Source organism: Rhinolophus sinicus, linkage group LG02 (assembly GCF_036562045.2).
Source record: "Rhinolophus sinicus isolate RSC01 linkage group LG02, ASM3656204v1, whole genome shotgun sequence".
In the NCBI taxonomy this organism is placed as follows: Eukaryota; Metazoa; Chordata; class Mammalia; order Chiroptera; family Rhinolophidae; genus Rhinolophus; species Rhinolophus sinicus.
Window position 1 is genome coordinate 107252557 of NC_133752.1, and position 12954 is coordinate 107265510.

General features: G+C 43.9%; 1 protein-coding gene across 1 annotated transcript in view; it reads left to right on the plus strand.

Annotated features, from left to right (window-relative positions):
• The first annotated feature begins 3722 nt into the window (after positions 1-3722).
• Positions 3723-12954, plus strand: part of ADARB2 (adenosine deaminase RNA specific B2 (inactive)) — a 393637-nt gene continuing 384405 nt past the window's right edge. The window contains exon 1 of the mRNA XM_019716542.2: positions 3723-4642. Coding sequence (XP_019572101.1) covers positions 4543-4642 — 100 coding nt within the window. The 5' untranslated portion in view covers positions 3723-4542. The remainder of the gene's footprint in view (positions 4643-12954) is intronic.

Here is a 12954-nt window from a genome sequence, read left to right on the forward strand (position 1 = left end):
AGCATGTTATCTCAGCGTATTATTTTCCAGTACTTTCAGGACTCAGGCCCAAGTTCTTTGATGTGAGTTATTTATATTTAAGAACAGTGGCTGAAGATGAAAGAGTGAAGACGCTCTCTCGTGCTATTTCTCTCTTTGTGAAAATAACAATTTGGTGCCGTAGGTGATGATGTCATGAGCCGACAGATACAGATATCTCAGGGACCCTCGGTTCTGCTTCCCCTCCCAGCAGTGGGAATTGTCGGGTCGGGAGCAGGTCCTAACTAAAATTCGGACCCTGAATAAGTCCTGTTGGTTTTTATGGGTGTTCTCATGTGTTTGGGGAAACGTATACGAAACCAAGTTTACTATACTGTGAATTGGCTGGCAGTGCAGACGTGTTGAATGAAGAAGAGTCATCGTTGTAAGTTGGTATTAGCCATTGGTACTGAGTCAGGAGTCTGGAGGGAAGCTCGACGGCATGGGAAAGAGGACGCGCGTTTCAGTGAGAAGGTGCCGTCACTGAGACTATGTTTCCTGGTGTGGACTCAGGTTCTTCCTTTGTGGAAATAGAAGGTTGGCTCTGTTAGTCCATGACATTCTGACACATGTTCTTTCTGGACTTGACTGGGACATGCCAGCTGAGTGCTGGCTCTGCCTCTGTCTGGTAATGTAGCATTGGTCCACACAATAACACTCGGAGCCCTGGGGGGAAAAGAGGGAGATAAGGTCTTTCCTGCCCATGATGCATGTTTGTTCTGAGAAAGAAATATAAATGCGGAGAGCTTGAGAGTGATAAATACACACATCCCATGCTGCAGCTGTATTTAGTAATAGCGGAAGTCACAGTCACTGTTGCTAGCCAGCTCCTGACTCCTGTACATGGACACCTGTATCTAGATATCCAGATACCTATTGATGTCTAGATACCCATGTCGGTGTAGATATCTAGATATAGATGTGAAGACACAGATAAATAGGTATGAGTTATTTATATAAATACATAAATTACACACATGTGCGCGCGTACACACACACACTCACCGAAGCTCAGGGTCAGTACTATTTAATATATTTTCACCAGTCCCAGACAAGGCTTGTAGAAATTCACAAAGTCACCAAGTCACAGACTCTAGAATAAAAACCAGTGTAGCAAAGTGGAAAACATCACAGGCTGAAGAGTTGGAAGGATCTGAGCGTAAACTTTTACCCTGACCTCGGTGACCTTTGGCAAGTTTCCTAAATTCTCTGAGCCTCAGCTTCCTAACCTATAAAAGCATTCCTCATCCGTTCTGCTCTCACAGAGTGTTTGTGAAAATCAAGCGACATTCAGTGTACAACCTAAACTTGGTGTTGTCCTTTGAGCAAATGGCAGATGCCATCATGACATCACTCTGTGCCCAGCTCAGTGCCCTCCACACTGCTGGAGACATGGGCAGAGGACTCCACTCATGGTCCTGCTGGTCTGTGCAGAGATGGACGTTAAGGAAGCAAACAAAACCAGCACACATAATAACTGTGCAATGGCAGTTCTGATAAGAGTGACGGCGGAGATCTTGGGGTGCCGTGGGTGAGCTCACAGGGAGACCCCGTCAGCCTGATTGAAGCCACACCCTCCTTGGCACTAGGGCGGAATCTGGGCATGAAGACCAACTGCTTCTCTCAGGCTGGAACCCTGGTGTCTGCTCCTCACCGAGCCCCTAGCTCACAGGTCAGCTCAAGGTCACAGCTGACTCTCAGGGCAGCCAGCTCCTCCCCAGAGCCCACTCCCAGTTCTTTGTTCTGTGGGAAAAGCAGGGACTGGCTCACACTGGCTTAAGACACAAATCAGTGATATCTCCTGACGGGCAATAGGGTGACGTTGCCTCCTGATCTTCTTCCAACTTCTGCTCTCATGGCATGAAGCTGCCAAGCTGTGCTGGAATCTGGGAAGCAGACAAAAGGCAAAAGGCTCCCGGGACGACCAGGAGGTCATCAACGCTGCTCACTTTGCACCACCATGGAGTTAAAGTATTGAGTTAAAGCATTTGTAATCACGAGCCTCTTCTCTAGAAGCCTTTCCTCCAGTGACACACAGACGTTGCCATCAGTCTCTCTCATCTACCATACATTACTTTATGCAAGATAAATAAAATACAGAAAATAGCACACATCTGTGCTAAAACTGTGTTTGCATAAATTATACCAAAAAAAAGAAAAAAATTAAAAATAAAAATAAATAAATAAACCAACTGGAGGAACTTCAAGAAAAGGTGGAGAGCAGCCAAGCTTTTGATCTTAACCGACTTTCAAACTGGATCTGAACTCAGGGCTGAAATCCAGGTTTCATTTTTGTTACGCTGACCCCACCAAAGTCTGCAGCCACATCTAAGCCAGAAGTTGTGTCTTCTAGTCACCAAGCCCAGGATTCCGTGAGGGGAGGGTCTGTGCACAGGAGGCTTCTGGGCAGCCCCCCGCCCTGTGTGATGGTGGGGTGTCAGCATGGTGCTGTGTAAATGCCAGCGGCCTGCAATGACTGTGCTACTGGTCGTGTTGCCTGAAACTTCCCCTGGTTTCTTAGCTCAGGGACTGGATTCTGCCAAAGCCAAATAAGCAGGACAAATCTGGGAGAATGCACGTGTGTGCACAGGCAGAGCCCTCAAATGCCGAGCAAGCGGGTGAGGCCTGCATTTTCCAACATTTGCTGGAAAGTATCAGCAGCTTTAAGCTGTGCTGGAGGTGGAATGAAATTTCTGAATGCAGCACAGACGAAAGGCCTGGTTTCATTGAATTTATCCATAGGAGATGAGCCAGACATCTAAACGCCCCTTCTCCCTGAGGTCTGCCCATAATATATGCTCATTTTTCCAAATTATTTACCGGACCAATTGACTGAACAATCAGAATGGTTCCTATGAACCAGTCACTGTGTATACGGATTCTCAACTATGAGGCCTCACTATTATTATCCCCTTTTCACAGGTGGGGAAACTGAGGGCTCATTTACATCACTTGTCCAAGGTCAAAATGGTGGAGCTAGGATTAGAAATCAGATGTCCTGCCCCCCTCTCCCTCCCTCTCGTCAGTGAACCTGACCCATCAGTCAGCTTGATACACAGCAACTGCCTGAGCACCTAATTGTTTGCCATGTTCCCTAGAGAAATTCCATTTTCTTACATAAAGAAAATTACCTGGAAATTTCCAGGCCGGTAGGAGCTTAGAAAGGGTGTCTGTAAAGTAGACATAACAGAAATATTTGTGTGCGGTTTTCATATCTGTGTGTTAATGCTTGCTAATGAGTAGATTTTCCCCAAAAACCATTACTATTATAATTAATATTGTATGTGATCTAAATGCAAAGTGCAATGGTAATGGCTGGATTCTTTTCCTTGTTATATTTTACATAGGAGATCTAGAGTTCCATAAGTATAGTCTGGGGGAAAAATAGGATAACCCAGAAAAATGTTAAAAACTTTCAATTTGCAATCCACCTGCTCGTAAATATTACTTTCTTTTCTTGGAATGTTACATTTGGCAGTGAAAGTACCAGCTGGAGGCCCTGTCCACCTTCCCTTTCATCGTGCCCTAAATAGAACAGCCCATTGAAATTCTTCACCTTAAAAATCAAACTCAGATGCAAACACCTCTGTCTTTATGCAATATTTCTCTTTTGCAAAAGGAACAGCCAAGGGATATAAAGGAAAAACAAGACAAGCAAAGAGACAAACAGGCAGTCTCTGAAAAATGAATGCCCTTAAGAGGCTGTCTCAGGGGAATTGCAAATCTTGGTCCCCTTCTGAGGAAGTGAGGTCTCCGAATTTCTTAGATCTCCACCTCAACACGACAAGCTCTGTAATGAGTTAACTAGTTAAAAACTAGCTGGAGAGGCAGTCGCTGCACATTTCTGGGACGGCAGAGCACAGAGCACTGTTTGGTCTGGAGCTGGAGCCTGGATGGCAGGCTCTCCTGACAGGCTGGCTCTGCCGAGTGGCTGTCCCTCCCTTTCTGCAGCCTGCTTCCCTCTCCACCAGGTCCTGGGCAGCTCTCTCTGTCCAAATGGGAGCTGAGTTTGCAAGCTGCCAGGGGAGGCAAAGGGCTGGCGGTGCTGATGTCAGAGACAGCAGACAGTTGTGATTGGATCTAATTAGACTTCGCAGCAGCAAATAGACAAGTTCCCTGCGTGATTGACTTCAAAGTGGCTGATGCCCAACAACTAGCAGAGGTGCCAAAGTGGAAGCCCTGCGTTTGGGGCCCAGACCCGAGAGGCCGCCGCTGGGAGGAGAGTGGAGAGCCCAGACCGGCCGCCGGCTCGCCTTTCCTTCCCGCCCTGCCGGTTCCTGGAGCGGTGGGCACCCAGGCTCAGACCACAGGCTCGCAGCCCAGCTGGAAACAAGTGACAGAACAATTGGAGAGACAAGAAGGGAGTGGGGGCTGCAGGAGTGCTCGGTCCTAAAAAGTGAGCCAGCTGCCTGGTTTGCAGAAGCACAAGCGTTTAGCAGAGGCGGCAGCTGCGGCGGCGGGAGCGGAAAGGTGAAACTGGTTAAGAAAGGATTCCTGTCCGGCTCTACTTCCCGAGTCTCAGGCATGGCATCGGTGTTGGGGACCAGCAGAGGGTCCGGAGGGCTGAGCGGTCAACTCAGATGCAAGTCGAAGAGGCGTCGGAGACGGAGGTCCAAGAGGAAAGGTAAGGACGCGGTGCCGGTGCCGGCGCGGGGCGCCCCTGCGAACTCTCCTCCCGTCTGCGGGCTCCGCTGTTTCCAGCGGCTCCCCTGTAGGTTGCTGGTGGGGCATCAGCGCAGAGCAGAGCGCTCGGAGTTCAGATATCTTTGTAAACGGTTAGGGGCTTCTGCCAGCCCAGAGGGGACTGCGAACGGAGCAGAGGGCTCCGCAGAGTGTTGGCTGGAGCCGGTGGCGGGCGAGGAGAGGGGCAGGGCACTGGCCGTTCTTCCGACTGGAGTTTGGGTCCCTCCCGGTCACTCCTCGGCCATCGTACTGCCTCCGACCCTCTGGGAAGCAACACGAGCACTCGGGCCGAAGGAAACACTCACTCACACTGGCATCCCTGAAAACGAGGGAGGAGACCTCGTGCCAGCGTTTGGGTCCAAATTGTCACGGAGGAGGGGAGGGCGACACCCTGCCAGCCAGCCGCCTCCCCAAACTGGCTGACAGTTTCCACTGTGTGTGCTTCCGTTGTTTTGTAAACACTGGGACCAACTGCGAGCACGGGCTCGTCCAGGGGAAATAAGCAGAAATTAATACGTAAAAAGAGAAATAGGCATTATAGCTTGTTAGTGGGGAAGAAACTGCAAAGCAGGAAAGGAGAAGCAACAGCCGATGTCAGGGTGCGGCTGCCACCCTGCCGTGCTTGTGCCTCCTTACTGGTATTCTTGCTGTCAGCCTCCATGAGGCCAGCCACCCCAGCCCCAGGCCCAGCCCAGGGCGTCCTTCCATGGAGGGGCTGATGGAAAAGCAGCCCCTGCTCCTTCTCCAGAGCCATGTGTTAAAGTGCCCACACACCCTGCAAGGATGGCAGGTCTCCCGGTGCCACCTGCACGGCCCACACAGTGGCTGCTTACACACAGCCCCTTGTTAGGAGTCTGCAGGAGAAAGTTCAGTGCTTGCGTGAAAGGTATTGACTTTTTTAGAAAGTGAATACAGAGCCATAAAGAACAGATGGAAAGACACGACTGCAACTGTCCAGGTTTCCAGTTTTTCTGGGCAGGAGGCCTCCTTAGGGAGGGCTGAGTCGTAAGTCCTCCCCCGAGAATGCCATCTCCACAGTAGCCGGCAATAAGTTTGTGCCACGTCTTTTGCTAACTGCTCCCAAACAGCCCTCAAGTCCCTCAGGACTTCTTCCACTGATAGAAATTAGCCGGACACATTGAAGATAAAATGCCGATACAAAACAGTTACTAATTATGATGGCAAGACCTCAAGGAGCCCGGTGGCAAGTTCCTTGAAAGGTGCCAGAGCCCTTGGTTTGCAAGCAGGTGATTTTGGAGTCCTCGTTAACTCTGGAGCTCATGAAATGAATGCTGGCCATTCACTTTGTTATCTGGAATTCTCATTTTGAAACAGATCTGTTCATGTCTTCCCAAAATAATACAAACAAAAAATGATATCAATATTGAGAAAAATTAGAATTTAATGATTGTATCTTTGAAAAGAGGCAAAAGGAAACATGATCTGATGTACTTCAAGTCTTCATGTTCCCCAATATTTTTAAGTCTCTTTAAATATTTAAAATTGGAGAGTGGTAGTATTTCACAATAAAGCAATCTATAGAAATAAAATATAAACTGATGGTCATTGGTGCTTTTCTCCAAATTTATTTTTCTTACTTTTAAATGTCAGTCATGCCAGCTTAGGAAGCATTCAATTCGGGAAAGAAAAACAAGAAATCTGAAGACTTTGTTGGCTATAAACTTAACTATAACAATTCCCGAGAAAATTTTTATATGAAAAATTTCTATGCTTTGGTTATTTTGGATATACTAAGTCTCTTAATTTTCATAGCCAAAAACGAGTGAGGAAGGGTAATCAGGATGGTACACTAATTTCTATTACACAGAGATATATGTGTGGCGTGGCTGCTGACTGCTAGCTTGGAAAGAAAGTCAAATCAAACTGCAAGATACTCACTTTTTAGGGAAAAACTAACAAAGTAGGTGTTAAAAGGAGACATAGCAATTATGGGACAGTGAAGTCGGCATTCGCATTTTCCTGGGAGTAGATCAGTTGGTGTATGATCCTCGTGACTACAGGGGCTGGTTGTTGTTTTCGTCTTCTATCAGCACAATGGGGAATGCAAATTATGTTCTACTATTCATGACTCTTGACAACAGTAATTTAATAGAATAGCCTCAACCTTTAAGTGGGTCTAATATTAGAACTCTGCTGTGTCACAATTTAAAATCCAGGTGTGTGTGGATGCTAGCTAAGGAGTTTCAGTAAGGCTCCCGTAAACACTGAGGGAAGCTACACTGAGCACACACCACGGGCTCTTGTGATGCGAGAACAGATGCATTAAAAATGAACGTTAGCCTTTCTTGCCAGTGGTATTTATTTTACCACCTTTTCAATGAACAAGAGTCAGCGTTGAAGAGGCAGGGGAACTCTCAGTTTCCGGTGCTGTGAAATGCTATCAGCTTTCTGCATGTGTACTCCAAAAGTGGCTTTGGCAAGATTTTTTTATTACACTTTTTATTGTCAATATAATGTATGGGCTCTGAAATGAAAAACTCAGTAGCTACAGCTTAAGCATGGAATTGATACAATAACGTTCATTATGAATAAGTATGAGCCACGGCCTCAGAGCGAAGTATTTTCCCACCCTGGGTAGTCTTCTAGTCCTCAGCCACCACACCACACAGCAAGCAACATAGTCGTCAAAAATCCAAAATATAAAATAAAATGGAAAAACTTCTTAACTAGCCAGAACTTGCATTTCTCTCTCAGATAAACTTTAGGAAGACACTCGGAAGGAACCGCATCCACCCACCAATTAAGTCCCTTTCGTTATCTTTTCAGGACGTGGTTCTGTACCATTCCTGCATTTTCTCTGTGTGATATTTTTCATTGGGATTTGCTTTTAGACATTATTGATGAATGATTTACATTTTCTGTGCAAATGAGAAATGTCAAGAGTTGGCTTTTTTATGTGAGAAAAACAGGCAGCTGAAAAAAAAACCCGAAAAGAACAAGGAAACCATCTCATTTTTCCCCGTGTGGTTATATCCGCTCATATCCCATGTAATATATGAGAGCCACGTCAGTTTATTCTGCTCCTGTTTCATTCAGAGACTTCCAGCAAATGCTGGCAGCGCTGGTAGTTAGTAGATTCATCTGCTCCCTGCCCTCCCTGTGCCCACAGAGCTCCATTCTCATGGACAATCTGAAGATATTGCTGTTTATCTGAGAGTTCTGGGGAGACTCATGCATGGCCACATCGGCGCTGTGTGGTTACATTAGTCTGCCGTATTCGAAAAGAACTGAACCTATGAATATTATAAAAGGTGTATATTTTAACCCAAAATCACAAAAGTAAAGATTTAACGTTTTTTAAATTAGTGTCAGCTCCAGCAGGCAGAAAAAGGGGCAGTACTCATCAAAACAATGTCATCTATGAGGAGAAAACATTTCAAATGTCATCAATTAATCTCTGACCCATTGCATGCCTTTAGGGTAATATGTCTGAGAAATTTCACAGGTGTGCTTTTAATTATTAAAATAGTACATATATTCTGTTTCATATATTTGTTGTTCTTTCTTTCATGCATGTAGTGTTCCTAAAAAAAAAAAAAAAGCTATGTGTTAGCATGAAGTGCATTCTGTAAATAATGAATGTATTTAGTATTTGATCCATTAGCATATATAATGTGTAAAATGACTGAAGTTCTGGAAATCTTTTTTAAATTGCTCTTTTAATGCAAACATGTTAGGAAATGGATTAGGAACTAAGACAGAATCAGCTGGTCCCACAAGGTAAACAGGAGGATACGTTCTAAGTGAAGTGCGTCAATCACTAAAACCAAGCGAGAGAAGGAACTTTGGAGACCTATTTGAAATGCTTTGTAAATAATCATCTGTAAGTCTGTCTAATTGAACTTGGGCATCGGCACATGACTTTTTATTTTTAGGCATTTGACAGCAAAGTAAGTTAACTCTTGAAATTTACGTCCAGTTCCAGGGTTATGGGTTACAGAGAGTTTTAGCAAGCTGAAGGTGAATTCTGCCAACCCAAGGTGCAGCTCTGGAAGAGCAGGCTGAGGAGTCCCAGGAAGGTGGGAGACGGACCAGGTGCTGGGCGCTGGGAAATGCACATAAAACACTGGCAAAGGGGAAAAGAAGGAGTAGGGCAGAGGGATGACAGGCACAGGCTTGTTGTGAAATGAAGTTGAAAAGTTAATGGAAGTGAGAGACTGTGCTAAGGACAGGTAGAGAGGCCGTGTGGCTCTGTATCCCCTGCAGTGCCAAACCAACACACGCGTGTGGCCGGTGGGGACACAGCCGTGTCCCCTCACTCTGACAGCTCGAGAGGAAGGACTGGACTTGGTGAAGAAATTAAATTGATTAAACCGTCGCCACCATCTGATGGTGTAGGGCTTTCTTTTTTTCTTTCTTTGTGTAGAATTTGTGTTAGTACCTCTGGTTTCTGGTGACCCGTGTAAAAGCAGTGATCTGAGATTGTTTCGAGGGTATTAGATATGATGAGTAAACGTGAATCTAGAGTAAAAATTTGAAATTTATGTATCCATATCTAAACAGTGTGACTAGATTGTTGCACAAGTCCTGTTCCAAGCATTTTGTAAGGAAATGCAGAATTAGGAAAATTTACTTCTCTGTTTCGAGGAGTGGAAAAATAACTCATACTCTAAAAGCATCCAGTGTTCAATTTTAAAACCACACAATGCGCGCGCGCGGGCACACATGCATTTGTCATGTATACCATGTTTCCCCGAAAATAAGACCGGGTCTTATGTTAAGTTTTGCTCCAAAAGATGCATTAGGGCTTATGTTCAGGGGATGTCATCCTGAAAAATCATGCTAGGGCTTATTTTCTGGTTAGGTCTTATTTTCGGGGAAGTATGGTATATATATATATATATATATATATATATATATATATATATACACACACACATAGATACACAGATACATATATACACATAGATACACAGTAAGGACAGTTAAAGCATTTTAACAATTTTTTATATCTGCCTACTTCTTTTTCTAAAATGTTTGAAAGTGAAGACCAGTGTTTTGGGAATATGGCCAGTTTGGGGCAACTCATAAAACCACAAACAATTATATTGCTTCGTCCTTCCTCATTTAAATAGGCCCTGCACTGGTAAATTGGGCTCTTCATTACTAGCAAACACGATTTCTAAAAGGATACATTTCCACATGGTAAGCAAGACTTTAAAAGCACTTATTGCAGCCATTTCAAAACTGAAAAATAACAATAAAGCAAACGAGTGAAATGTGAAGTGCAGGGATGTCCTTCACAGACACCCGAACTCCTGAGTGTCAGCACTATCCATGTGATCACACAGTCTAAGGACAGCTATGTAGCGAGAGTGGCCCAAGGTGCGGCAGAGGACCGAACCACAGCGTCCGTGTCTGTATCCAGCGTGACCCCAAATTAACCTGGTCTTTTTAATGAGATGTTTTCCCTCCACTGAAATACAGAAATGCATGACGTTAAGTTCTCGATTATGCAAAGAGAATTGCTTATTCCTAGCCGTTAATATATTATAATTCATTTACGAATGTATCCCTATCACATTACTTTCAAAAAGAAGGGAGGCAATTCTCGATCTATGTGTGAATTTGATGTGCTCCAGGAAAACCTTAGAAAGAGGAGGGGAGGTGTCTGTGGAAATGTAGCAAGGTACGCTGTTGCACTTGCATGTGTGATTGTGTTAGTGCCAAGACATCTCTCTGCAGTTAGTAAACTTCTATTTACAAGGAGTAGGGGACCGGCTGGTGTGTCTGACTCCTTGACTTTGTGTAATCATCAGCATCACAGCAAATGCAGTTCTTGGAGCCCTGAGTTTTCTGCAAATTTATGAGTGAATTTAATTTCCCAGGAAACACCTCAAAGAATTAGCAACCTAGAGATGGATATGTTCGCTTTCTAAAAAGTCTTAATTTTCCCCAAAATAAACATGGCTGCTTGCAAAGACAGAACAATTTTTCGGAAGAATGATAAATATTTGAAAATAAAGAGTTAATTGCAGTGCCTGGACCTCTCCATACACTGTGGCTAATTAGCCATCTTTTATTCTAGTTACAGGTACTCAGTTTGAAGGACAGCAAAATAATTTCATTTTATTATTTTATTGATGGGGAATGAATACAATTAGTATCTGATTTGGGGTGACAAAGTGGCTAGTAAATGTCCTCTTTGTGTCATAAAATACACACATGTGTACATAGATCATGCAAATTCACTATCATCTGTTTTAAATTGTGAAAATTACCAATAGTTAATATTAACAGTTTTTAAATCTCAAAAAATAGCAAATAGGTAATGTAAATTTTATATTCATATTAAAGAGGGGATTCTATACTTGATTAAGAAATACTGCCCATAAATGGAACATCCATATAAACAATGCAAAATAGCATTTAGGTTTAAGATGGGCACGACACAGAATATCAATGCTCAGGTGACTTTTACATTTTAGGTCATTTCTTTGGCATCCCTAGGACATAAAATCTTAAGAGCTTTTGTTAGTCGTGTCCCCTTGACATGACAGGGTGGAGGTGGCTGGCGGAGCGGCTCCGATGCTAAGAGGGCAATTATAGTAGCGTTTGTCGGGCTGCTAACACACTTCCAGCTTCAGTACTCACGGCAGCCAGCTCAAGCCGAGACGTCCAGCCCTGTGTCCACACCTTGTACAATCAGACTCTCCCAGCGAGCGGTTAGGGAGTAGTCAGCAGTGGAGACAAAATGTGGACTACGACAGGTATTACTTCCAGTGTTAGTACCTGCTCGCCTTAGCTAAAATCTGGTTACCCCCATCCCACCAAGCACTTTATAATGGTGCCCACAGAGAACTACGTATTTACAAAGGTGCCTTTCTTTCGGTTGCTGTGGCTTCACCATTTGGGTAATAAATAAAATGTATATGGCTCGGGTTATAGTAATCAGTAAGCCCTCTTTTCTGGAGGCCCCTACTCAGCAAAGTGAGTCTTACACCTCAGTGATCCGTCAACTATTCCAGGTGATTTGCACGTAAAAGAAAGTGCTCCTTTAAACACCCCAACCAGGATGTGCGCTGGAGAATTTTATAGATTTAATTAATCTTTGCCGCTCCATTTATTCGAGATGAAACCTCCGATTCTTGTTTCCTACAGCCGATAGACGGGAGACCTGCCTCATCATTTGGCAGTGTCTTCTGTGATTTCTCAAATATGTCTTCTCAATGTGGTATTAAAACAGGACGGAGGGGGGCTCAATTCTCTGGCACTGGGGAGCCAGTTGCTGCTTGAAAACGCCAACCCAGTCAAATCCCTTCTTAGGCTGAAAACAAACAGAAAGTGGGGGCAGTGCTTTTTCTAAGAAGCAAGACATGAGGACCGTAATATGCTGGTTCAGAGCGTACACCCTGGATACCCATAATCAATTATAAAACTGATTTTATCAGTCTGAATCCATCGGAAGTACAGAGATTTCCTCTCTTTAAAATGAATGCAATATTTCCTAAAAGTTTAATTGCTTTTGGAAAAGTGCAATTTAATAAACATGACAGAAACGTCAGCAAAATAGCTTTTGACCTCTTCTGCACCCCGAGTCTGGCTGGGTTCACTCACCCCTGTCCATCACAGATGCTCCGCTCACATTTGGCTGGCGGCTATGGAAACAGACGTGTCCTTAAAGGAAACACACCCTCTCTTTTTATTAGACTGTGTTCCTACCTGAGAGCCGAAATTAAATGTACACGAGCTCAGACACTATCTGACATGTACAACTAAAAATAAAAAGGGCTGTTTTATAAATTTGGGTGATGAGAAAAGGATATTAAAAATAATACCTTAAGGTATTAAGGAAATAATGTTCCTTAAGGTGGATAAAAGCATACTGGGCCCAATTTAACCATGGACATAAAGATATTGTATTTGTTCGTCCACCCTAAATGTTAATACTGTAGAAGAAAGTCAGAAAAGGACTATTCAGATTCTAAAAGAATTCTAACAGAAAGTGACTTTTTTAATTCAAAACATATGGTTCAAGGAGACATTTTTAAAATTCAAATGAGTCCATGCTGCTGACTTTCTTTCTGAAGACAAAATAAGTTTGAAATAAAAATAATTGCTACATTCCTAGGAAAAATACCAGAATAAACAGTAGCTCTTTAAAAAAAAAAAATCTTGAGGACACTAGAGTGGGCAAAACACTGACCTTTCACAGCTCTTTAGCAACACTGAACTAAGGGACAGTGTCCCTTCTGATGGTGACTCTGATGGTAGTAAGTGTGACTCCGATCC